Below are 27,625 nucleotides of genomic sequence, written 5' to 3'. Positions count from 1 at the left end.
GCCACAGTTAAAATTAGTCATAATTAGAGAATTTAAGGTAGTTATTCAAGTTCTTCATAAATATTCCAGTTCTCCTGAATAGACGGTAGGATTGCCCTTCCCAGCTCCATCCAAAGTCAAGAATGGCCATGTTACTTGGTCAATAAAATATGAACAGAACCGTTAGGCGTCAGTGTTCAATTTCTGTATCTTTTGCCCTGCTGCGATGATCATGATGGCATGTGCCCATCAGCCTGGGTCTCTGAGTGACTATGAATAACAGTCACAGTTTGGCAGCCTGCTGCCAACTCGCATTGAACTATATAACATTAGCATGAACAACTTTTCCTGAGTTAAGTCACTGAGACTTTGGGGGTTGTTACTGCAGCATAACCTAGCTTGACTAAAACAGAAATTGGTAACTAGAAGTAGGGTACAGCTATAACAAAATCCTAATTAAGAAGGAGATTATGAACATGCAGCTCTCAGGGTAAGCAATTTAGAAGACTGGATGTTAGTATTGTGCTTTGATTACTGTTGGCATGGTTTAAAGCAAGTTATTTTAAGACAGGTGTGTGTAGGACAGAATTAGTAGTTTGCAGGCAGGAATGAAAGGGAATAGATTCCTTGAATACAGGGACTCACAGGGTTGAAGGAATAACTGTTTCAACCCTAAACTATAAAATGTAGTATTGACGAATGGTTTCAATGACGACAAACAGTGAAAACTTGACCTCACAGCAAGAATCAACTCTTTGGTTAAAACCCGAGTGCATTAAGATGTCTCAAAGTTGAGTTCAACTAAGGATGTAACACCTAGTAAGTCCTTGCACTTCAACAAAATGGCTTGTAGAAAAATGTCCAAAAGGCATGGCTCTTCCATCAATGCCTGATGAACTCAAGCCACTTGCAATCAAATAGACAGAAATAAGGATAAAACCACAAAGAATTATAGCAAATCTTAGTAGTATATCTATAGAAAAAATTGTAGTATGGCTATTGGTACATGAAACCAAAAGAAATCAAACAGAAGCAGAATAAATTAATCTTACAGTCAAAGAAATCACGAGTCAGAACTAAAACCATTCAACTGAGATAAAACCACCTTGCGCCTCCAATCTTCTATAAGTAGCAAGCTTAGAAAGCTGCTCTGTTGCCAAGGAAAGATTATTCTCCAATGCCTACTCCAAATATTGCCAGGAAGGATGGGCCTTGGGAGTAACCAAGAGCCCCAGAAAATAAACGAGAGATCCTCCAGGGAAGAGTCCCATGAGTACGTTGGGTGCCCTTACAACGTCTGCCCATGAAGTTCTCAGAATTGCTACAGGCCAGTAACTGCTTTTTTATTCCCCATTTTCTCCCTTTCTGAATAGAAATTTCAGTCCCTGCTTCAGCAGTGTAAACTGGGGAGGGAGGGGGGAAAAATAAAAAATCTCCACATTTTTGGTTTTAGGTCTCAAGATCACAAGAAGCTACATCTGGACCCAATATAACAAGTACTACACATAGCTCAGAAACCCCAGGCTTTGAGTTTGATTAGACTGAATGGGACCTTTTAGGATGCCTCCTTTGACATAGAAACAAGTATTCTGCCTATAAGAGGGAAGGCAAGTTGAATGATACAGTTCTTAGTGCTGCTAAAATGTTTCTTTTGGCCTTCCAGGCACAAAGAAGTTAGACTCTTCAGTGGGACCTGCTCTGGCCAGCGAAATGGAAAAGAAGGTGACATGTATCACCTCTGGTGGAAGTTGTAAGAGCCAGTGCACCAGTTACCAAATTTTATTTCCTGCCTTGGCAATCGTGGATGAATTTCCATCAGCCTGAGTACCTGAGCAAGCCCTTCTATAGACCTCTACTAGACATGTAGCATAAAGGAGAAGCAAACTTTTGTTATATTGAGATGTATGATCCATTATAATAAAAAAACATAAAACCTTCTAAAAGATCATTACTGCCTATGTTAGAATATCTCTAGAATATCTCTAAATATATTAGTTCCAGAAAACAAGTTAATTTCTGTCTCAATTTCTTCATCTTCAAAATGAGAATGATACTAAGCCTCACAGGGTTGTTCTGATTTAAATACATTTATATGTATAGCTCTTAACAGTGCCCCAGTACATAGTAGGCGCTATAACTCTTTGCTATTATTAAATACCTACCAAGTTTGCTGTAGATGCAGTTGTGCTATAAACACCTGAAGTTTCATAGTCTGGCTCTAGAGAATATAGCCAAAGTAAAAAATGAGCATTATTTTATAGCTTGAAATTCTATAAACAATGATGAATGCCAGATCACTTCTAGATCTTACTGACCTGCACGATAAAGATATTCTTCATGATATCCCCCTGGGGAAAAAAGACAAGACAGAAGAAATGTGTTTATATAGGCCTTTTTAGCTCAGCAGAGCCAAATGGCCAGCACTTGCTTTTTCCACCAGTTTTATGGTTATATGTTCAAAACTAAAATGCATACATCCTGGAAAGTGATATGAGCTTTCACACTAGTCAACAGATATTGAAGCCAGAGATTAGTTGTACGCTGTACAAATTTCTCCTCCGAAAATCCACTTAGCTCTTAGAGGTCAGGCAGAGGTGAAAACTCAGTTGTGTCCAATTTTTCCAGAGAGGCTACAGTGTGGTGATTAAGCACATAGGCTCTGAAGTGAGGACTGCCTAGATTTGAATTCTGATTAACTACACTACTTTAGGCAAGTTACTTAATCTCTGTGCCTCAATTCTTCACTGTAAAATGGAGTAACAGTACCTAGCTCATAGGCCTTTTGAGGATGGTTAATGGAAGTAAAAGTAACTTAGCATAGTGCTTTACATATACTAAATACTCAATGGTGACTACAAAGTATGAGTATAATCTACTGTTTCCTTAGGTGGACATTAAGTGAATATGTTACGCCTCATCTGTTTTTCAATCTGTTTCATGTAAGTAATACATGTAAAATCAGTGTGTCCTCAAAGGATCGCTCAGTAGACTAAACTACTTTTAAGATTTCTGTATCATCGAAATGCAGAGAAAGTCAATATTCAATCAGATGGTTTTCCACCAAATATAATCTGGCAGTTCTAAACTAAATTTGATTATTAAACACACCACTTATCAAACACACATGCATGAAACTCCTCCAGATTTAAGGTGGGAGCAAAGATTCGGTTATTTCAAATATGCCACATCACCCATAGAGCTAAAAGACAAAAGGGTCATCTAAATAAGAGAGCAGACAGTAAATGTCCTTAAGCACATGCATGCACACATGTACAAAGTTTTCACAGATCATTCTTGTACTAGATTTTTTCACTCATTAAATTCCTAAAAATATCTATTTTTTTTCTATACTAGCAGAAAAAAAAAGTACCACAAGAAAATAAGAAACTTATTCATAAGTTAAGTCATTGGGAATGCCTGACACCTCCTTAAGCCATTCAATGCTCCACAATTGTTTCAATAGGCATTTACAGTATCTTTTAAAAGGAACAAGGTAAAAATAAACACATTCCATGGTAGGAGTCAATATAAAAACTGTTAAGGGTATGTGTGTGTATATGATTCCAATTATATAAAATGTCCAGCAGAGGCAAATCCATAGAGACAGAAAACAGACTGACAGTTGCCAAGAGCTGGGGGTTGGGGCAAATCGGGAATGGCTCCTAATGGGCACAGGATTTCACTACCGTGGTGATAAAAATGTCCTAATATTAATTGTGCTGATGGTATGCAACTCTAAATAAAAAACCCACTGAATTGTATTCTTTAAATAGCTTAATTGTATGATATGTAAATTATATCTCAATAAAACAGTTATAAAAAAATTATATCTCCGCCATTTACCAAGGATATGACTGTGGCCATGTCATTTACCCTCTGAATCTCAATTTCCTCATATGTAAAATAGGGACAGCACATTCCTCAGAAGAACACATGAAGGACTATATTATGAATATAATGACTTAGTAGAGTGGATATCACACAGGGTTCAATAAAGAGTAATGTTTATAGATCAAATAGACTTATTTGGGCAAAGAAGTTACTTCATAGCAGTCTTAAAAAATAACAGCCAGTTACACGAAAAGCCTAACATATACAAATGATGAGGACAACTATATAGTTGTGTATTTGTATAGTTGTATATTGTAGTTGTATAGCTGTATAGTTGTATATTGTATAGTATAGTAATAGTGCCTAATAACGAACAGATGTTTTCCATACTGGTATCTGACACCAAGTCAAAAACTCACTAAAGACCTATGCAGAGAGCTGAAAACAAGTTATAACAATGTAGCAGCCTACTGAAATAGAAGTCTATTCTTCTGAGAAATACCAGGACATATTCAAAAACCCAGCAAGCATTAAGAACTTATATAAATCTTTCAAAACTAAGCTAGCAGAACAGAGACCGACCCCAAAACCAAATTGGTCTACTTCACCGTCCTGATGTGCCAATGCCACAAGAATCTTTTAAAAAATATTTAACTGTAATTGACTCACCATTTTCACTCTGGCCATTGCCCTCCTCTAAATTCAAAGTCTGTTTGCCTGAGCTATGTCCCCGCCTTCCAACACAGTATCCTGAAGTAGCAGGAACCATTGTAGAGGGACCTCCATGATTCTGTATCAAAGAGACACATATACTGCAATTCTCACTATATAGTCAGGAAAAAAAAGCTACAGGGACGTTTTAAAAGGCAGTTTAAAAACTAGCCTAACAATGTGAACTTCTGTTGTAAGAGAATTCTGTAACTGTTTTCCATGCAGTTTAGAATACAAAAAATATGAAGTCACAATCAAGAAAACAGAAAATATTAACACATACTCTAAAGGCAAGATTAAGTCTACCTCTATTCCCTTTTCTAGGAACAGCTGGGAGAAAATGTCTCTTTTCTCATTTTCAATTTTCAGAAAAGGCTTTGTTTGGTTATTTGTACAAAATCTAAAATTTATCCACATTGCCTTTACTTCAAAAAAATAAATGAAAAAAGTAAACAGCTTTTTGAGTAAAGCACTGATCCACTCACAGGTAAAGCTGGATAAGCAGTCTCATCCCCTTCTTCAACTTCATAAAAAGTAATAGTTTCTTCTAAGCCCCTGGGCATCTGTCCATTCCCTGGGGCAAATCCATACTGGGACTCCTTGTTCATACAACTCATCTGGCGGTGACTACGTCTAAATGAACTTAAGTGGTTCAAAGAATAAAAAAGTAAAAATGATGAAATATAACTTTTCCTAACTTCTAAGTAATAGTTCAAATATCTCAAAGTTGACACTTTTTAAAACACTAATGTTCAGCAATGAACTCAGACTTACCCATTTTCTCTGACTTTCAACACAATACTCACCGAGATCTATAAGAGAAGTTATCATAGCTCTGGCAGCACCTTTTACCTGGGCCTGGGTAAAAATCAACTTTAGGGCCCGGCATGTTGTGCCTGTTTATAAACCGAGATGAATTCCTAAGAATAAAGAGAAAGAAAAATAAAACTCTCTATTCACTAATATCTAAGTAGTCAGTCTCTGTAGTTAAATAGAACTAATCTGTCTTTCTAAAAACATTCAACTAGAAAGAGCTCTGCTCTCTGCAATATTGGCATTAGGCCTATCTATTATTAATGAAATACAGTCTGTATGTCACACAGACCCTCATCTTGATGGCATTCTATCTTCTTGGATCTCTTCAACTGCTTCATATTTCCCTAGACCATGAAAATACAAATCTGTCAATGTCTTACCTGGGCATCCCATATCCCCGCCCTTGTCTCGGAGATGGATGTTGAGGATGAAAATGTTCATTAGACATAACATTGCCAGCTGTCTGTGAGTAGTGCATTGGAGGATCATGCCCATAATGCATACTGTGTTGTAGCCTGGGTGGGAGGAGGGGTTCTCCCTTGCCATAAGCCATAGTCATGTAAACTTCTTTTCCTCGAATTTTCTTGAACATCTTCTTCTGTTGCTTTATGTCCATCTCTGATATAACTTTTAGGCAAACAAAGAAGTAGCAAATAAGCTCATAATCAAAGCAAAAGGCCCAGTGTACTGTCACCACCACACTGCCTTAAACTTTCCAATGCTTCCCCTAGGAACAAACTAAATAAACATAGGGAGGGAATTTTTGTGTTTTTGAAGGATATACTAAATCTTTTATTTGGAAGGACAAAACCAGCAGGTAATTTCTGTATCAACAGGTATATCTCGGCACTATCCCTAGTATGGGCAGGTTAGTATAGGTCATCAAAACACTGAGTCATCCATGGCCAGGCATGGTGGCTCACGCCTGTAATCCCAGCACTTTGGAAAGCCGAGGTGGGTGGATCACCTGAGGTCAGGAGTTCAAGGACAGCCTAGTCAACATGGTGAAACCCCGTCTCTACTGAAAATGCAAAAATTAGCCAGGCGTGGTAGTGTGTGCCTGTAATCGCAGCTACTCAGAAGTCTGAGGCAGGAGAATTGCTTTAGCCGGGAAGGTGGAGATTGCAATGAGCCAAGATTGCGCAACTGCACTCCAGCCTGGGCGACAGAGTGAGATTGTCTCAAGAAAAACAAAACAAACAAACAAAAAGCCCCCAAAACACTGAGTCATCCAATCACATACATTACCATTCTCTAATAAATTATGCCTGTTAATATCCCCGGGCTGCTTCTATGAGGTGTTTTCCTAGTTCTCTAAGAAATATTTTTCCCCCTCAGGTTAAGATCCATGTCAGCTTAAGTTTTTAAAATTAATTTTTATAGGTGTAGAACAGTATGTATTTATGGGGTACATGCAGTATTTTGATACAAGCATACAATGTATAATGATTAAATCAAGGTAACTGGAATATCTATCACCTCAAACATTTACCATTTCTTTATGTTGGGAACATTCCAAATCCAGTCATCTAGTTGTTTTGAAATATGCAATTTGTTAACTATAGTCACCCTATAATGCTACCAAATACTACATCTTGATCCTACTACCTAGTTTTGTACCCATTAACTAATTCCTCTTTATCTCCCACCCCCACTACCCTTCTGAGCCTCTGGTAACCATCATTCTACTCCTCATCTCCACAATATCATTTTTTTCTTTTTAGCCCTCAAATATGAGTGCTCAAGTTTATACAAAGTCCCTTAAGAACCATGGTTCTCAACCAGGGACAATTTTGCCTCTCCCTCCTCTAGGAAATATTTGGCAATGTCTGAAAACATTTTTGTTTCTAGTGGATAGAAGCCAGGGATGCTATGAAGCACCCTACAATGCACAGGACAGCATCCCGACAATGAAGTAGTATCCATTCCATTATCAGTAGTGCTAAAGTTGAGAAACTCTACCCTACAACAAGACATATGACATATCTTTAAAAAATAGTACAATGTAGGTAAGTAAAAGCAGGTACATGAAGGGGAAAATAAAATAACAACCTTTAGCATACAAACCTATTTCTGGGACATATCCCCCAGGCATTTTCTGATAACCTCTTCCTTTCCGACTGGGCATAGCATTCCAGGCAGGAACAGGCATCACTTGGGTAACTGGTTTTAAGTTAGCCAGTGGAACAACATGCCTTAACAGTTAAAGGTATCACCATGAAGATACTGCAACACAGACTTAACTCTCATTCAATACACATAGCCCACCCCTTATATTTCAAGTGTATTCTATTAAAACCTGGTTGACACCAGTTTCCTTGTTTGTTATTAATTTAGAAAACCTAAGAGTAGTTTGTGCAATTTCACTGCTGTTTCTAGTACCGATCACATTTCAGAAGAAAGACTGGTAGACCATATTAATTCACAAATATTTGCTGCACCTCCTTGGAGGATTAAATCTCCCCACCCCATTAACATGAGGCTTGGGAATGTAAACCACTCTGCTTAATAAAGTATGAGACATTTTAAGATTCAGACAAGTGGTTTGTTCTCATTTTATTCCCCATAATCATGGATGCACGTGTTAAAACAGGATCTCTGTTGAACCAGATCCCATTTTCTGACCCACTACGGACATGCTAAATGAAGGAGAAAGGACCTTACTGTTTTAAGCTGCTGAAATGTTTTGGTTGTCAGGGCAGCATAGCCTCATTTAATGGTTCTCAAAGTGGACCAGCAGCATTACCATCACCTGGAAACTAGTTCAAAATTAAAATTCTTGGGCCCCACCTCAGACTTACTGAATCAGAAACTTTAATGACTGGGCTCACTAATCTTGTGTTTTCACAAGCCCTCCAGGTAATTCTGGTGCATGGTAAAGTTTGAGAAAGACTAGATTAGTTTATCTTCATACTGGCAGAGGCTCAGTAATCCAACTTTGCAATTACTGTGAACAGTTTTGTATCAGAATTCCGTTGTACTTAGTATTTCTAATAACTAGGTTAGTGTCTAAGATTTGAAAACTTTTATACATATCTAATACCTATATTGAGATTTCATACTTCAGCACATGCTTTTATAATTCAAGGTAAGTCATCCTAGGCCAACACTAGATACAATTCTGGTTCTCTTACTAGCATCCTGGTAATTCTCAATTTAATATTACAAAATGGAACCAAGAACCAAAGATTTCAGTAATTCAACAAATTATCATATTCCTACTTTTCTGCCAATTCTTCAATGAAGACTGTTACTGAATTGTTCTCATTTCCAACTTCCTGGATATGAGCATTATAATATCTTCCATCTGATTCCAAGCAAACCTGAAAAGAGAATACATCTAGTCTCAAAACTAGTGACAGACACGGCTACCGCCAAACAAAATACCACTTTTCCCCAAATGGAGTTCAGTGTCTACTTTTTAAAGTAATTCACATCAACACTGCCAGTCTGGATCAAAGGAGGCAGCACACACTGAAAGAACCTTACATCTAATCACTAAATTTGTAATTAAAATTTAACACAGACATTAAATAAACATTTTTTTTTTGGCTGGGTGTGGTGGCTCATGCCTGTAATCCCAACATTGAGAGGCCAAGGTGGGAGGATTGCTTGAGGCCAGGAATGAGACCAGCCTGGGCAACACAGTAAGACCCTCTTTCTATAAAAGAAAATAAAAATAGGCCAGGTACGGTGGCTCATGCCTGTAATCCCAGCCCTTTGGGAGGCCAAGATGGGTGGATCACGAGGTCAGGAGAACAAGACCATCCTGGCTAACATGGTGGAACCCCATCTCTACTAAAAATACAAAAAATTTGTCAGGCATGATGGCAGGCGCCTGTAGTCCCAGCTACTTGGGAGGCTGAGGCGTGAATCCGGGAGGCGGAGCTTGCAGTGAGCCAAGATCATGCCACTGCATTCCAGAGCCTGGGAGACAGAGCAAGACTCCGTCTCAAAAAAAAAAGAAAAGAAAAGAAAAATTAAAAAACTTAGCCAGGCATGGTGGTATGTGCCTGTAGTCCCAGCCACTAGAGAGGCTGAGGAAGGAGGATCACTTGAGCCCAGGAGTTCGAGGCTGCAATGAGCCATGATCATACCACTACACTCCAGCCTAGGCAACAGAGCTAGACCCGATCTCTTTAAAAATAAAAATAAAAAAAGTTTCTAGTACTTTGTAAATAAGTCTTGCTCAACTCATATTATGACTACAAGCACATTCTTAAACAAACTACTGATTCTTGAAGAAGGAACTAACCTGACACTTGTCTCCCAAATAGTACTGTCTCCCAGCATACTCCATGTAATCAGATTTTTGAAGTTCTATTAAAAGAAAATGAAGATTCAAGCTCAACTAAACTGGTTCCTTTCCTATATCATTTAATTTCCTCATTTACTTTTACCATGTTACCGTAGTGCCGTTGACAATGCTACCACTATAAGTGAAAATAGGGGTAAAGTGCCAAAGGGCCATCCTATCATTCTGGATGAGTTATTTCTGCAGTTAAAGAGATCTGCCAGAATAATTTTGTGCTTTAAAAAACAAATACGTGGAAATTGGGAGTTTCTAATCAGAGATAGTCAAACACTAATGAGGTACAATTTGAAAGCAACACTATTCAGCTTCTTCAAATCAACCTATATATTTTTTAACAACTTACTGTGTTTCCCAAGGTCTTAACCTCATTCTAGATTGTTAACTACAGCTAAGTTTACCAGGGTTCAAGCAGTTGAATGTGAAATACTAAAGGCTTATCTTGAAGGCAAAACTTTAAGGCCTAGGTTGATCACTTTAGTTATAAGGAGAGAAACAATGACCTGTTTTCAAAGGTTGGTAAACTTTTTCTGTAAAGAGCCAGATAATAAGTATTTTCAGTTTCTTGGGCCATACATTCTGAGAGTCTTGAGTAGACTCTCAGAACTACTCAAACTCTGCTGTAAAATGTTATGAATGCTGAAATTTGAATTATATAATTTTCATGTGTCACAATATATTATTCTTTTAACTTTTTCTGCCATTTAAGAATTAAAGACCATTCTTAGCTCATAGACCACATAAAAACTGCTGGTGTGTCAGATTTGACCCACAGGCCTAACCTACTCATTTATCAAGGAAGGTGGTCTTAACACCTGGAATTTAAGATGAGCTTGTTTTCAGTCACTAAGTTTCTTAAAGCTATCTAAAAATTATCTCCACACAGTCTTTGCAAAGTTGAAGTCCCAGGCAAACATCAAACTCTAAAAAATCCCTCCCACATCTGAAGCTATGTTCTCTCCTGTGGATTTAAATCATATATAAAGATAAAAAGCATCAGGCTGTTTTTTATAACAGTATTTCTTATAAGAGGTGTTCACCATAATTTGCAAAATTATACTCCTGAAGTTGTCAGGATTCAAAAGTATTCTGTTGATATTTCATTACCTTTTCTGCTGTCCAACCAAACATCAAACTCTACATTACGATAGATTTCCGGATCCAGGGCTTTGAGCACCTTATAGGGGAAGGGCATCTTTGATGGATTTTCTGGAGACTAAAACAAAAATAATCATGCTAGAAACTCACAATCCTTAGTCTTCCTTCTATGAAGAAGGAAAAATTAAGTTGCTTCCTTCTTAAAAAAAGTTGTTCTTTATTAAAACAAGAAATAGGCCGGGCGCGGTGGCTCAAGCCTGTAATCCCAGCACTTTGGGAGGCCGAGACGGGCGGATCACGAGGTCAGGAGATCGAGACCATCCTGGCTAACACGGTGAAACCCCGTCTCTATTAAGAAATACAAAAAAAAAACTAGCCGGGCGAGGTGGCGGGCGCCTGTAGTCCCAGCTACTCGGGAGGCTGAGGCCGGAGAATGGCGTGAACCCGGGAGGCGGAGCTTGCAGTGAGCTGAGATCCGGCCACTGCACTCCAGCCTGGGCGACAGAGCGAGACTCCGTCTCAAAAAAAAAAAAACAAAAAAAACAAACAAACAAAAAAAAACAAGAAATAAATCGCACAATAAACTTTGCCATCTATTTTAAAAATCAGGAGACTAAAGCAGCAAAATGCAAGTAATCTAAAAGGTTTTAGATGGCAGAAGGGAAATAATGTCTAAATGAGGCAATGACTCAGGACACATCCCATATAAACCAATGCAACACAAACCAGGATTAAAAATTCAGAGCTATTCAGGAAGTGTTATGATATAGACATGGAGGTGCAAGTATTTCTGTACTCTACAATACCTGGAAATATCTGAAGCTTACTTCATTTTGGTCAAATCCTGTTAAAATTTCCAAAGGAACTACCATTTTTCTTCTGCTTTCCTAGAATTTCACTATATTCAATACTATTCCAAAATTACAAGCACCTCAGGTACACACAGAGATTGCTATAATAGTATTTGACTTATCTAGCTAGCCTCAAACTGAAGGCCTATTTGATTTTAGTCCTATATGGATGGTGAAATTTCTCCTGTTTCTCTAACTTTAAACCATGATTATCACCTAGTTTGAAGAAAATAAAGATAGGCATTGTATCACAAGACTGATTACAAACTAAATATTGGGTTTGTAATATTTAACTTAAAAGCATATTGCTCCGGGAATTTCTGAAGTGTTCAGTTTGTTCTGAAAAATCTAAAATTCTGTAAAAATAAGAATTCAAAGAACATTAAGCATGCATTTTAAGTTTAAAGATAGGTAAGACTTTCACAAAGGAAAATGACCAACTCCTCCCTCAACCCATATAACTAGAATATACTATCTGACTTTAACTAGTTTGTCATGAGTATGAAAATTCTTTGCCTTAGAAAATATCAAACCTTTGTTTCTTCTGTTCCTTTATTGCAGCTCTCTGGTATATTTTCAGCATTGTAGCAGGCACCCCACTCTTCCATCCTATTTCAAAATATTTAGAGCAAAGAGCTTTTTATAAATGCAGAATTTACTTATCTTAAGCCTAACGACTACACCACCACCTAGTGGTAAATTAGCTCAGTTCTAAAACTAAGGCAAATGCTTTTTCATTCCAACATTTGCATTTACGCTTCCTTTTTATAAGTATGTGCTACAATATACTTAGCAGATTACCTCCTGTATTTTACAACTCCTGTGAGAACACACTCTTAGGGTGATCCCTATGATCCCTGCCTCATTCATTTTACTGGTCTCTCTCTCTCTCCTCTGCCGCCTGTAAGGAAGCAAGCAGCCATGTTCACCACAATGTAGCAGAGGTGAGGTAATTACTTCCGGCCAACTGACAGCAAAAACTTGAAGCTCTCAGTCCTATAGTTCAAAGGAACTGAATGCTGCCAAGAACCATGAGTGGGGAAGTGGATCTTTCTCCAGTCAAAGCTCCATCCAGCTAAGAACTCAGTCCTGACCAACAACCTCATTATAGTCTTATGAGACACTCAGCAGAAGATACAGCTAAGCCATGCCCAGATTCCTAATCCACATAAATTGTGAGAAAAGTGTGCTGTTTTAAGCTGCCAACTTTATAGTAACAGTGTTACACAGCAAAACATAACTAATACACCTTGCCTTCCGACTACTGTAGTTTCCGTAAGCCTAAAGTCCTTAAGACAAGTGATCAGTGACGAATGAAGCAACCTTTACCCTAATACATGGTTGCCACTCCTGGCAGTCCCAAATGAGCTTGGTGCTACTTTAGAATCAGTATTTTCTCAAAGTATGATCCACAGCCTACCTACATCAGAATGCTTAGGCACACTTGTTTAAAAAACAGATTCGTGGTCCCATCCTGACCTCAAATTTTGTGACAGTAGGCACAGGAACCTACCTTTCTAACAAGCACTGTAATTCTTATACAACTAAAGTTTGAGAACCATGTAATTAGATAGTTCTGAACTTTCTTCTAGCAATACAAAACGAACCTGAACAAAACCCCCAAAGTCTGGGCATCTCACAATACATCTCTTTGGTAAAACTCTCCCCCCATTAAAAATATATATCCTAACATATGTGTATGTGTGAATATGTAACCTAACTCATAAGCTTGCCAGGCCCCTTCCACTTTCAAATGACTATGCACATAACTATGAAACATAATTATTATAATATCCCCTTTCCCTTTATTACCTATTCTGATTTGAACTCTTGTAATCAGTATGGGCATCCTCACTTCCAGTCACAGCATTATTTCTGTTCTTCTTAGAACCACTTCGAAACAATTTAATCGCAGTTTTCAACTCTTCTTCATCCACAACAAACACATCTTTATAGAGAATTTCATACAATACAGCTGAAGAAAAAATGGCCGAAATTCCAATTGTCAAAATAAGATTTATATTAACTACGTGAAAATAGTCATAATCCTGCGTGTAAATAGGTACCAACAAGGTTTTAAAGGTGCTATTCATGGTAGGTCTCTGAGTGAAAACAAGTCATCTGAAATCACACCCAAAATTTATAAAGCCTTCACATACCCTGACAAACAGCTGCACTTGACTGAAATTGTTTTGAGTACACAGAATCGTAGTGACCACTATTTGAATAGCAGAGTAGAATCTAAAGAAAAACACACAGAACAATTAAGTGAATGTTACACATCTTAAAACCATGAAATTAAGATGATAATTAACTTGAAATTGAGTCAGTAGTCAGTAACTGATAACTATTTGAATTTCTTTTTTTTAAAGTGATTTTTAAAATCTAAATATAAGGAAACGCAACCTGTACCTCATAAAGATTTTCTTGGCAGTGACTTTTAAATGCCAAGATTAAAATTACTACTAAGGTTACACTGTGAGCCTTAATCACATTAATATGCCAAACAAGTCCTGATTTACAAATTTGCTAAAGAAAAAAAAAAAAAAAAAAAAGGGACACTTAGAAATTGAGTTATTGAACATAACAGAAAGCCTAACAGATGCCAAAAGACCCAGTTAACTTCTAAGAATGACTGGAAAAATTAGGTCAAATACCCAAATACTCCAAACTCAGACTAAGGGAGGAAAGGGATTTTATTCAATTATTTAAAAAGTTATCCATTTTGAAAATCTTGTTGATTCTGGGGAGCCGAGCGCGTGGCACGAGCGTCACGCCAAACAGCCCGCTCGCCTTCTCCTCGGTGTCGGCCGCCGCCACCTCCCAGAACCTCCTCGTGCCCTCGTGTGCCAGGCCCGCGGTGGCCGAGATCCACGGTTCACAGCATGTCCGCCTTGGCCCCTGCTGCGGAGGGAGAGGGAACCCCCGCCCAGCCCGCATCCGAGAAAGAACCCGAAATGCCCAGTCCCAGAGAGGAGAGCGAGGAGGAAGAGGACGAGGACAACCAGGAGGAGGAGGAAAAAGAAAAGAGTCTCATGGTGGAAGGCAAGAGGGAAAAGAAGAAAGTAGAGAGGTTGACAATGCAAGTCTCTTCCTTACAGAGAGAGCCATTTACAATTGCACAAGGAAAGGGGCAGAAACTTTGTGAAATTGAGAGGATACATTTTTTTCTATGTAAGAAGAAAACCGATGAAGTTAGAAATCTACACAAACTGCTTTACAACAGGCCAGGCACTGTGTCCTCATTAAAGAAGAATGTGGGTCAGTTCAGTGGCTTTCCGTTCGAAAAAGGAAGTGTCCAATATAAAAACAAGGAAGAAATGTTGAAAAAATTTAGAAATGCCATGCTAAAGAACATCTGTGAGGTTCTTGATTTAGAGAGATCAGGTGTAAATAGTGAAGTAGTGAAGAGGATCTTGAATTTCTTAATGCATCCAAAGCCTTCTGGCAAACCATAGCCAAAATCTAAAAAAACTTCTAGCAAAGGCAGTAAAAACGAACGGAACAGTTCTGGAATGGCAAGGAAGGCTAAGCGAACCAAATGTCCTGAAATTCTGTCAGATGAATCTAATAGTGATGAAGATGAAAAGAAAAACAAGGAAGTCTTCAGATGATGAAGATAAAGAAAGTGAAGAGGAGCCACCAAAAAAGACAGCCAAAAGAGAAAAACCTAAACAGAAAGCTACTTCTAAAAGTAAAAAATCTGTGAAAAGTGCCAATGTTAAGAAAGCAGATAGCAGCACCACCAAGAAGAATCAAAACAGTTCCAAAAAAGAAAGCGAGTCTGAGGATAGTTCAGATGATGAACCTTTAATTAAAAAGTTGAAGAAACCCCCTACAGATGAAGAATTAAAGGAAACAATAATTACTGGCCAGTGCTAACTTGGAAGAAGTCACAATGAAACAGATTGCAAAAAGGTCTATGAAAATTATCCTATTTATGATTTAACTGAAAGAAAATATTTCATAAAAACAACTGTAAAAGAGCTAATTTCTTGAGATAGAGGACAGAGAAGATGACTCGTTCCCACAGATTTGAAGATCTGATTTATACCATTATACCAGCAAAGAGAATGTATTTCCTTTTCTAAATCCTTGTTAAGCAACGTTAGAACTTACTGCTGACCTTTTTATCTTGAGTCTCATGTGAATTTGAGTTTGCTATTTTAAATTGAATTTCTATGCCATTTTTAATTTAAAATCTTACATGGCATTAACTGTTCCTTGCTTTTATAGTTGTATTTTGTACATTTTGGGTTTCTTTATATAAGGTCATAGATTCTTGAACTGTTGTGGTTTTTAGTGCACTTAATATTAGCTTGCTTAAGGCACACTTTTAATCAAGTAGAACAAAAACTATTATGACTGGGATTTATACACACAGAGATTGCAGTATTTAGTATATGAAATATTTTGAATACACATCTCTCTCAGTGTGAAAATTCAGTGGCAGTGTGTCCATCATATTAAAAATATACAAGCTACAGTTGTCCAGATGACTGAATTGGAACTTTTCTCCTGCATGTGTATATATGTCAGACTGTCAGCATGACAAAAGTGACAGATGTTATTTTTGTATTTTTAAAAAACAATTTGTTGTATACAAAGTTTTTAAATTTCTTTTGTGCAGACCACTTTTTAAACTCACGTAGGTAGGTATCTTTACAGGTGTAGACTATGGAATGTCAGTGTTCAGCCAGACAGTATGATGGAGTAGTGAAAGTCAATTCAGTGATGGAACATGAAGGAACAGTCAGTTATCCTGCTTTGTCTCGAAAGTGTCATCAATTTGTAATTTTAGTATTAACTCTGTAAAAGTGTCTGTAAGTACGTTTTATATTAAGGACAGACCAAAAATCAACATATCAAAGCTTCAAAAACTTTGGGAAAGGGTGGGATTAAGTACAAGCACATTTGGCTTATAGTAAATGAACCGATTTTTATTAACTGCTTTTGTCCATATAAAATGCTGATATTTACTGGAAACCTAGACACCTTCATGATTACGATTAAAGTACCAGATTATAATGCCAGAATATAATGTGCAAGCAATCGTGGATATCTCTGACAAAGTGTATCTCAAAAATAATATACTTTTACATTAAAGAAATTTGATGTTTCTCTGGAGTTGGGGCTCTGGCTTTTAAAGTTTGGCTAATCAGTGTTGATTCTAGATGATCAACATAATGGACCACTCCTGAATGAGACTAATTTTGTCTTTCAAATTTACTGTCTTAAATCAGTTTATTAAATCTGAATTTTAAAACATGCTGCTTATGACAGAATGACACATTTGATGTATCAGTTAAGGGTTGAAAAATATCTTTGCATCATGGAACAGAAATATATATGTTGAATGTTAACAGGTATTTTCACAGGTTTGACTTGTTTGATAGTTACTCAGACACTAGGGAAAGGTAAATAGAAGTGAACAAAATAAGCAACTAAATGAGACCTAATAATTCGTCTTCGATTTTAAATATTTAATTCATTCTTATAAACCTTGTCAATAAAATTAATCTAAATTTTAAAAAAAGTTATCCATTTAACTGAATAGCAATATATCAATACACTATATAGCACCAATACTACTAGAGAGACTTCCTCAATGAATTAAGGCACATCTCAGGCTACAAAAATGACAGTTTAACGTCTGAGCTGATTCCTTGAATCCCTAGAGGTTTTTTTTTTTCCCAAAACAATTCAAAGGCCATGCTTGTTAAGCAAAATTTTGTCAGTCAAAATGTTGCATGTGATGAAATTTGTTTACATAACTGTTCCAAAACCTTTCTGAATTTTTGTTAAAAAAATCTGTCTTTGCCAGGTGGGGTGGTGTGTGCCTATAGTCTCAGCTACTACGGCAGGAGGGTCACTTGAGCCCAGGGGTTTGAAGCTGTAGTGTGCTATGATCTCACCTGTGAATAGCCACTGCACTCCAGCCTAGGCAACATAGTGAGATCCCCATCTCTTAAAAAAAAATCTGTCTTATATAAGGGATATAATCCCTAGTGATTAAGGTTCTTCCATTTTGAAGGTATCAGCAACCTGAGTTACTCAAAATGATTCTGCAATCTGTGGAAAGATGTTGCCACCAAGCCTCCTTGGCAGAAAAAAAAATTATCCTAAGCATTCTTTTTTTCTATCTTCCTACTCTTCCCTGGGCTAACTTCTCTCAATAATCCAGTTATTTGATCCCAGGTCTATTATTCTTCACTCGTCTTTTTGGAAATCACAATTCTATTTCAGTAATAATCCATTTCAAAGTACTGAAGTCAAATGTCAAGCTAAAGTAACTCACAGTAAAGTTTAAGTTATAAGTTTCTCCTACCACAAGGGGTATCTGCATTTAAGAGTTTATTAACCCATAAGAACAGTGAGCAGATTGTGAGCAGAGAAACCCTTTGTACTTTGGGCTACAAGAACTGGGAACTCTAAAAAGTATTAATAACTAGAGGTAGCTGTTAAGGAATAAAGGAATTCAGTTAACCAGACTGATGAACAAGCAGTTCTTATAGAAAGAAGACGGGCAACTATATAATTTCTCTATTAAAGTAGCAAGAATTTCCATTTTGACTGGAAGAGGCAAAACAAGGCATGATGGCTTTTATGTTTCTCATGGTATCCCAACATGAAATAATAATTCATACATACTTGTGGGTGATTTGTTTGGGAGTGGGCAGATGGGATGTAATTAATGGCAGTAAACTAGTGAAAAAATGGGGTAGATCTATATTACTAAGAAGGATATTTTAAAAGAACAAGTAACAATGTTAAATATGAGCCCATTTACATTTAAAAGACAAATACAAAGAAAATGATACAGAAAGATACTCACCAATACTTAATAGTTTGTTACTTTGAAGTGCATGAGAACCAATATTTGTTACTTCGAAGTGCATAAGATTGAAGAGGATGAGTGGGGACTTTCTTATTCTACGTTTCCAGACTTAATTTTATTTTGTTTTTAATGTAAGTATGTACTTCTATTTAGATAGAGCAAATGAGCTGAGTGAAGATGGCTCGATTTCAGCTGAATACACTTAAGAAACTGAAGATAACTATGTAGAATGCAGAATTAAGTCAACACAGAAGGTGAAAGATACCGAAGTGAATATTAGACATTTATTTCTATGAAAGTTTGTTCTAAAATATTTTTAGAAGGTTCGTTAATAATGGTCACGCCTATAATAAAGTCATTTTTATTTATTTATTTTTGAGATGGAGTCTTGCTCTGTCGCCCAGGCTGGAATGCAGTGGTGAAATCTCGGATCACACAACCTCTGCCTCCTGGGCTCAAGCGATTCTTCTACCTCAGCCTCCCAAGTAGCTGGAATTACAGGCATGCACCACCACACCCAGCTAATTTGGGTATTTTTAGTAGATACGGGGTTTCACCATATTGGCCGGGCTGGTCTCAAACTCCTGACCTCAAGTGATCCACCTGCCTCGACCTCCCAAAGTGCTGGGATTACAGGCATGAGCCACCACACCCGGCCTCATTTTTAAAAACTCGGTCCTGATGCCAATCTTAGGAGGGTGAACTGAGATAAAGCAACAAAGTTTTAGGGAAAGTAAAGCATCACAGAATAAAAGCACCTGGCTTTTCAATATAAACACACACCCCCACTCTATAAATTCCCAAATCAGACATATATATGCACTATCCTGTACATGCAAATATCCAAGTGCTGGTAAGCATTAGCTCTGTATACATGTATGGATATTTGTAGGTTGTACACACTCAAAAGGTCTGACATTTTTGTATACTCATGGTTCCCAATGGGTAATGTTCCCCCTAAATTAGCTAAATAATCTCTCTGTAAGATACACAAGACATTTAAAATGGAACTGTATAACTGCAGGAACTAAGTGGTGGGTACATGAATGTTTACTACATGAGTCTTCAAACTTCTCTCTGTATGAAAAATTTCAGAATACAATGTTGGGGAAAAACTGAACTGGAAGTTTAAAGATCCCTGGTAAAGATCCAAATTTCATCTCAAGCAATGCTATGTACAACTGCTTAGATACAAAAGCTAACACTGCTCTTCCTCAAACAATTCAGATTATGTCACACCTTTGCCTAAAAACTTTCCATTAGTGTTTCGGGTCAAGTGTGCTGGTGTCTGAAATTTACTTTAAAATACATCAAAAAAGAAAGATGGACAGATGAATGGATCGAGGAATAGATATGTTATAAGAATACTAAGATGTTAACAGCAGATTCTAGGTGGTGGGTAAGTATATGGATGCTCACCGTAAAATTCTGTTAACTTTTCTGTATGTTTCAACATCATAATAAAATGTTGGGAAAAAGTTTCAAATGACTATTCTGTACAATGAAAAGACAAATTATTTGGCATGGCTTGCTCTACCTCTTACTATGTAACTGTAGCCTATCTTTCCAGCATCACCCTCCTCACATCCAACTACTTAAGTGCCAAAGGGTCTCTTGCTTCTATGCCTTGTATATAGTGTTTCCTCTGAATACACTGCTCTTCATATTTGACGGACTCTTTTATATTCCACTTAAATGTCACTACCACCATGAAGCTTTCCAAACTCCCTCAAGCAGAAAGAAGGGGTTTTTCCTTTGTGCTTTTAGCACAGTTTTTATTATTATAAAACTTACCACTTTGCTGTAATTAACCCTTTGAAGTTCTGTCTTCATTGCCCCTTAAGCTCTTGGAGGGCAAGGATTTCACTGTATTCATTTTGGTGTCCCCAAAGCTCAGAAAAGAGATAATTAATGTACCTCATTCGTACTTATCTTCTAAGTTATCTCCTACTCAGTCTTCTCTATTCCTAATGCTACTTCTCCTTAGCTCAGATATTCCCCCTCAATGACCATAACAGCATCCTAACAGTTCTCCTGGTCTCTAGTCTTGTCTTGCCATCATTAAAATTTTGTCTAAATTGTGTTCCATGTTGTGAAATAAGACATATAAAACTCAAACACTATGTAGTCTATATTTCACTAATAAAATAATCAGGATAAAGGTTTTTCTTTTATAAACTTTTTGGAGGAGAAACTGTATGCTGAAAAACAATTTATCTGCTGAGTATTCTCAACTAACAATCAAGTACTTTACTAGGCAGTAGTAGACACTGTCACTTCCCTCAAGAAACTTTCAGATAATGAAAGAAATACATATGAAGACAAACACAATATAATAAATACTACAATTACTTGGGAGCTGCTAGGGGAGAACAAAGTGAGAAAATGACTCCAGGGGCATTGGGAAAGTTTCAAACAGAAAGACACAAAGTATGAAAGGCAGAATACCTGGAAGCATGGCATAATAAGGATGGAAGAAAATAAAGCTGCTTTGGGACCTTTCAGGATGCTGAATGCCTAGCTTCAAAGTTTGAACCTTATCCTTTCTAGTCACTGAGAAGCCATTTAGGGTTTGGGGTGGGTTTTTTCCTATCACAGAGAAATGACAATCAGATCTGTTTAGAGGGCTAACAACACTGAGATTAACTGACTAGAGAGGAAAATGCTAGTAACAGAGAAACCTGTCATTCAGACTATGCTTTTCATTAATTAGGTTAAAAAAATGATTTAATATCCAGGCAAGCCAGAAGCATCATTCAACTTCTTTTATATAAGTCAACATTCACTCATCTTCTTACCTTGTCTTCATAGCCATTATCTGTGACATAAGTTGGAGGTTTTCCAGGAAAGCGATAAAGAATGAAATCCCGACTACATGGGGAAAACAAAGGTTAAGTGAGAAGACATAATTTGGCATATGTAAAAGATAGTTATAGAAACAACTATTTCTGCTTTTAAATTGCCTACCTTATTCATATAAAGCAATATAAATATCCGGTTTAATGTTTGGCTTTAAAATAATCCAAAAGGGCTAAATGACGTTAATTCAAAGTAGACGGCTAATTGCCCCTAAAGTCCTATGGATTTTTTTTTTAATGTATCTTAATTTGGGAGGAGAAGGCGTAAAGACAATGAATTATTAATTGTATGTATGGCTGTGAGTTGGGGGGTGGTGCTCTCCTTTATTTTTTGGCAAAAGGCTAGAAAATAGGCATTTCAGCTTTTGCAGACTATATGATTTATTCAACTTTGCTTTGGTAGCATGAAAGCAGCACAGACAATGCATAAGTGAATGAGCATGACTGTGTTCCAACAAAGCTTTATAGACACTGAAATCTGAATTTTATATAATTTTTCCATCCCATGAAACATTCTTCTTTTGACTTTTCAACCATTTAAAATAGTTTAACACTCTCTCTTAGCTTTCTTTATTCTAGATATCAACACATCAAATCTCAAATTTCCCCAATCCCGAAGAGACCGTTAATTGAGATCTTATACACACATGCATGCAAACACCCACTCTCAAAGAAAAGAGGATATAACTTACTTATAAATTAGAGAAAGAGCTCTTATTTCCAGCTGGCCAGCACTTTCCTAAACATAAATAGTGTATAGAGTTTTAAAAAAACATTCTGTAGCTAGGAGGTAGTTTTTTCAAGTTCAACAAATTTTTAGCTGCTTAGCACTATTTTAGATGAAGAATTTGTAGAACACACTATAACCTGTTTTAAGGCTTGGAATACTGTGATAGCTACTTATTAACATAAACTTATCCTGAAAAAAGGATCTAAAGCCCTACTTAGCCATTAAGTAACAAGGACAGTTAATAGGAGAGATTTTAAAAACACAATAAAGATGGAACTAGTATAATAAAAAGGCAGTAGGGATTTAGTAAATGTGTTTTTTAAGTCCAGAACCATGGAATTAACTTTATCATATAAAAATTATTTCTAAATAAAGTATGAATTTATGAATTTTACTCCCACATAAAAGGAAGAAAACTACAAATCAGGGGAATTGTTTAATAACAAAATAATGACCTCTTGGTAAAATTCATTACCACCCTCCTCCTCCATTAAAGTGAAAAGGCTTAAGCTTCTCCTGTTTCCAAGTAGTATATACTCTTTTGCTAGTCTATGGTTGATGGGATTCTTAACACACAATTATCAATATTCGACACAAACCAATAGGTCAATTTTCAGCCTCTAAACTTATGCAAGAACTATTGGATTCAACACAGTTGACTACTAAATAAAATAGTTGGGGTCTGGCTAAAATAATACAGCTGAATGAATAAATTTACATTACTATTCCAAATAACTCTGAAAAGATTAAACCCCCATATTTGATCTTACCTTGGGATCTCCCAACCGTTCCAGGTATTTCTCAAAAGATCCCTCCACATACTTCAAAAATAAAACAAACTCGACTTAACCAAATACACAGCATTACTGAAATCTGATTATATTCTACAATATTATCCTGCAATGGGTTTTTTGCTCAGCTCAACAATTATGGTAGTAAGTTTCTACTTTGCACAGCACCTCAAGAAGATCTGCACATACACAAAAGTCATGAGTGGAGAAAAACTGGAGTATAAAAGTATCTTAGGAAATGGTCCTGGCATATCCACATACCAGTGCATTTCATCAAATGGTATGCTTTTGAGTTTCATTTGAAACGCCAATTTAAGTAATGACAATTTTCATAAATCAAGCAAGACCAGTATTTCTAAGGATTTCAAATTTCACAAGACATGCATTTACAAAATTAAACTGAGGAACTTTAAAGAGAATTTCATTAGTTTCTAAAAAGACCATGGGACAAGGGAACTTTTTAGGGGTGATGGAAACATTCTATATCTTGACTGTAGTGGCAGTTCCATGATTGCATATTATCGCCAAAACTAAAAATGGTAAACTTAAAATGATGAGTTTTATTGTATGTAAAATATGCCTCAATAAAAATGAAATTAAACTCAGGACTGTAATAGATTTATTTCTAGTTCCATGGATACATATCATTAGACTTTAAAAAAATCATTTAAATTTTCCTTTTAAAAAGTTTTGAGATATAAATGACACACAGGCCGGGTACAGTGGCTCACGCCCGTAATTCCAGCACTTTGGGAGGCCAAAGTGGGCAGATCATGAGGTCAGGAGATCAAGACCATCCTGGCTAATACAGTGAAACCCCATCTCTACTAAAAATACAAAAAAAATTCGCCGGGCATGGTGGCGGGCACCTGTAGTCCCAGCTACTTGGGAGGCTGAGGCAGGAGAATGGCATGAACCCAGGAGGCAGAGGTAACAGTGAGCCAAAATCATGCCACTGCACTCCAGCCTGGGCGACAGAGCAAGACTCCGTCTCAAATAAATAAGTAAATAAATAAATGACATACAATAAACTGCCCAACTTAAATAGTACAAATTTTGACTTATGTATACACCCATGAAATCATCATCACAATTGAGATAGTGAATATATCACTTCCATAAGTATCCTTGTGCCCCTCTATAACTCATATATAACCACTGATCTGCTTTCTGTCACTATAGATTGGCTTGTATTTTTTCTAGAGTTTTATATAAGGGAAATCAAACAGTATAAACTTTGCAGGGGATTTGGTTTCTATCACTCAGTATTGAATTGAAATTCATTTATGTAGTTTTAAAATTTTACACACATCTTTGTTACTCAAAATGTTGTCCACAAACCAATAGCAAACATTACTTCAGAGTTTGTTAAAAATGCAGAAATCTCCACTGAGCGCAGTGGCTCACACTTGTAGTCTCAGCACTTTGGGAGGCCAAGACAGGCAGATCACTTGAGCCCAGGAGTCTGAAACCAGTCTGGGCAACATGGCAAAAACCCCATTGCTACTAAAAACACAAAAAACTTAGCCCAGTGAGGTGGTGTGTGCCTGTAGTCCCAAGTTACTTTGGAGGCTGAGGTGGGAGGATTGCTTCAGCCTGGTAGAGGACGCAGCAAGCCGTGATCCTGCCACTGCACTCCAGCCTGGGCAACAGAGTAAGACCCTGTCTCAAGGTAAGAAAAAAAAGAAATCTCGGGCCACAACTCAGACCTACTGAATCAAAACCTGTATTTTAACAAGATCTCCAGGTGATTTGTATGCACAGAAACACTTGAGATGCACTGCTTTACACTGTGGTCTTGCATTTGAAGTAATGTCACGAATAATCCTTTCTCCAGGTGTAGAGAAGACTACAATCAACTTCAAGGTAACAAGCTTTTAAGTCAAGAAGTCTTCACATAGTTTTAAAATTCACTGAAACCAGTTGAGAAAATTAAGAGTAAAACTCGAACAGCAGGCAAATACCCACAATAAATAGAAGAAACAAATAGCACTGGAAGGGCCAGAAGTGTTTTAAAACACACACACACACACACACACACACACACACACACAAAAGGAAGCCTCCAATTTCATTAACAAGAATTCAAATACATGAAGGTGTACAAATGTCTTCTGTAAGTTGTTTTACCTAAAGTTAATCATTAGTGGCAGAGCTCTAATTATACAATTTGTCACATGGAAAGACTAGATACTTAGACTCATTTGTTCCCTTACAACTAAGTTTTACAAGATTCCTCAAATTGACTGGCTGAAGATTACTGTCCACAGGATTAAGCAAGAAAATAGAGGGGGTTCCCATTTGTACATATTTTAAAATATGCACTGCAAAACATTAACAGAGCCAAACCTTTCATGAACTATTATTAATTGTTCAATAAAACTGTATGAATAATATAAAACAGCAATCAAAATGTAACTTTTTGGGGTCTGGAGTTCTTGGTGTAGGACGAGGTAAGTAGTGGGAAAATGTAGATTATTCTTGATTTTTAATTAACCTTGATTTTTAAACAACCTAATTCTAGCAGAAGGTCCAGAAGCACGTTAGCTACTGGGAAGGGAACCAGTTGGGAATTAAATATTTGCTATTGAGGAGACTGCATGATATAGTTTAATTTTGGTAGGTGCTCACAATTACTTTCCTACCTGCTACATAGTCTACCAGCACTCCCCTGGGTATGTATTCTACTTACAGACTCAAAAGTTTGTTGATTTTCCCTCATATATGAGACACAAGCCTTCCTGATTTCCAAATGATGGACCTGGCTGCAAAACAACTAAAAAGAAGAGAAAGACCAGCCCACTGTCAGTAGTCATTTAAAATAGGCACTTCTAAATCAAGACTATGAACTGGACACTTAAGCCTTCCTTATTCAGAACATATGTAGAAAATTGAGAAATTAAATCATCTAAGTTTTTCTTAATATCGTCTTCAACGAAATTGGGGAAGGATGACTGTCATGCCCCATCCCCTTTTCTACTCCTTATGTGCACAGTCTATAATTTTTTTCTTAGGTATTAGAGGAAGCAGGGGATGCTTACGAAGGATCAAGATATATTTCAAAGTTGTCTTTAGCCTCATCTTACCCCTCCTACATTACAAACTAGCATTTAAAAAACAGAAAAGATAGCAAAGGTACAGCAATATAGGCTATTCAGCAAAGGCATGCGCCAAGCTAATAAGAGCAAGCAGCTTCTCTCTAGGACCTGATAGGCCTGATGTTTTCACTAGAAAGCAGGGGAATTTTTTTGTTTCTTTTGGCAAACTACAGGACCATCCCATGTCTCAAACTCTGAAAACTCAGTACAGGGAAGATATGTTTTCCTTTTACCTGCTCCGAAATAGCCCGAAAAAGGCAAGAGGCATCCTTGGCAGTCAGCTTTCGAAACAGCCCTAAGCTGCCTAAATATTCATCCATTGATGCCTCATTCAAAGACTTCTGGCTGCAGTAGTTTTTCCATCCTTTATGCATTTTGTACAGGGTGGGGGTGAGAGGGAGAGGAAAAAAAGTGTGGCAAGAGGGAAAAAGCAGGGTGCAGGTAGGATGGGTAGCAGTAACAAGGGCTTGCTTATGCAGGTATCCGGAAAGCAGCCCAAAGTCTAGGCCTGAGAAGGCAGTTGAAGTCAGCGCTGCAGAATCTTGGCACTTCCCAGGAGCAGAAGCAATGGACTTGGCTTGCCCAGGACAAGTCAGGACCCTGTGAAAAGAAGAGGAAGAGCCAATCCTCCTAGGAATAGGGAACTCAGACTGAGGAGGAGACGTGGGAGGGAGGGAGAAAGTGCTTAGAGTTACCTCCTTGGGAAAGAGTGGGATTAACCCAATCAGACCAAGGTTGAGAAAAGTATGCATAAGCAGCTGAGCTTTGGGACTAGAAGGAAACTGACTTTGCAGCTTAACTCAGGGCAACTGCTGCACGAGGCTGAAAAGGGACTACAATAAGGCTCAGGTGTGTAGGTTGCAGCCTGGTCAACATTACATTGCTTTAAGATCTCTAGCTGAATATTCAACTAGTCTCTCCCCCAAATTCCCTGCTCCTTTCATAGTTTCAGGGAAACATGGAGGGAGGGAATCTTGATGAACCTAGTTAACCTGTGAGTATTTGCATTAATATCTTTTTAATACACACAAAAAAGGAGAAGGAACTTCCCTTAATCTATAGTGGCAGAGGACACAGTTCAAGCTAAGTACCAAAGCTATTACCTGGATATTCCAGACATAGGGTTGAAGTAATCTTCTAATTCTAGATAATAATCTCTGCCAGGATCACAGAAACTAAATCTTATTGGCCATGCTAGGGAAACCTTATACAATTCTTGACTAAGGCCTCCAAAGTATTATATGGCACCAATAAAAAAGAAAAATGCAAAAACAAAAGTGTGTTTCTTTAAAAATGGAAATAAAAATTTAAATGGAAGCAGCATGAAAATATCCATAAACTTTCTAATAGACTACATTTGAAATGGTATGGTACAGTATGAGATGAGGTAGACAATGAGAGATGTGTTTCAATGTTTTACTAGCATACTTTTCCAGAAACATAACTCTGGATTCTGAGAAAAACCACAGAAAATAGTAAGTGCCAAAGGCAGGCCCAATTGCTTGCATTATTTGTTCCTATTATCTATGCTATCTAGCGTCTTTTATTTTTATTTAAACGCAAAAATCCAATTCCTTTCTTACATTTTTTAAGTATTAAAAAAATAAATAGGTCAAAAGTTGGCTTTAGAGAAGGCACAACATTAAGCTGCTTTCAAAATTGTTTTTTTTTTTCTTTTTCTTCTTCTTTTTTTTTTTTTTTTTTTTTTTTTT

The 27,625-nt window shown here is 37.2% G+C and overlaps 1 protein-coding gene and 1 pseudogene across 8 annotated transcripts in view; one reads left to right on the top strand and one right to left on the bottom strand.

Annotated features, from left to right (window-relative positions):
• ALG13 (ALG13, UDP-N-acetylglucosaminyltransferase subunit) overlaps positions 1-27,625 on the bottom strand; it is an 83,095-nt gene that overhangs the window by 29,567 nt on the left and 25,903 nt on the right. For 6 of the 7 annotated variants that reach the window (XM_025371998.1, XM_025371996.1, XM_025372000.1 and 3 more), the window contains exons 4-21: positions 26,147-26,513; positions 25,508-25,591; positions 22,795-22,845; positions 21,987-22,033; positions 21,235-21,307; positions 13,758-13,839; positions 13,411-13,573; positions 12,132-12,207; positions 10,757-10,865; positions 9,593-9,657; positions 8,560-8,660; positions 7,405-7,532; positions 5,718-5,964; positions 5,328-5,441; positions 5,007-5,163; positions 4,480-4,600; positions 2,295-2,327; positions 2,142-2,197 (exon numbers count right to left, since the gene is read on the bottom strand). In XM_025371998.1, coding sequence (XP_025227783.1) covers positions 2,142-2,197; positions 2,295-2,327; positions 4,480-4,600; positions 5,007-5,163; positions 5,328-5,441; positions 5,718-5,964; positions 7,405-7,532; positions 8,560-8,660; positions 9,593-9,657; positions 10,757-10,865; positions 12,132-12,207; positions 13,411-13,573; positions 13,758-13,839; positions 21,235-21,307; positions 21,987-22,033; positions 22,795-22,845; positions 25,508-25,591; positions 26,147-26,513 — 2,074 coding nt within the window. The remainder of the gene's footprint in view (positions 1-2,141; positions 2,198-2,294; positions 2,328-4,479; positions 4,601-5,006; positions 5,164-5,327; positions 5,442-5,717; positions 5,965-7,404; positions 7,533-8,559; positions 8,661-9,592; positions 9,658-10,756; positions 10,866-12,131; positions 12,208-13,410; positions 13,574-13,757; positions 13,840-21,234; positions 21,308-21,986; positions 22,034-22,794; positions 22,846-25,507; positions 25,592-26,146; positions 26,514-27,625) is intronic. The other variant, XM_025372002.1, reaches the window with a different exon arrangement.
• On the top strand, positions 14,325-17,124 carry LOC112615390 (annotated as a pseudogene). The gene has a single exon (XR_003117342.1). The product of XR_003117342.1 is annotated as a protein DEK pseudogene (transcript).

This window comes from Theropithecus gelada, chromosome X (genome assembly GCF_003255815.1).
Source record: "Theropithecus gelada isolate Dixy chromosome X, Tgel_1.0, whole genome shotgun sequence".
Taxonomy (NCBI): Eukaryota; Metazoa; Chordata; class Mammalia; order Primates; family Cercopithecidae; genus Theropithecus; species Theropithecus gelada.
The sequence above is the reverse complement of the archived record's forward strand: the minus strand, read 5'-3'. Positions and strand labels throughout refer to the sequence as shown.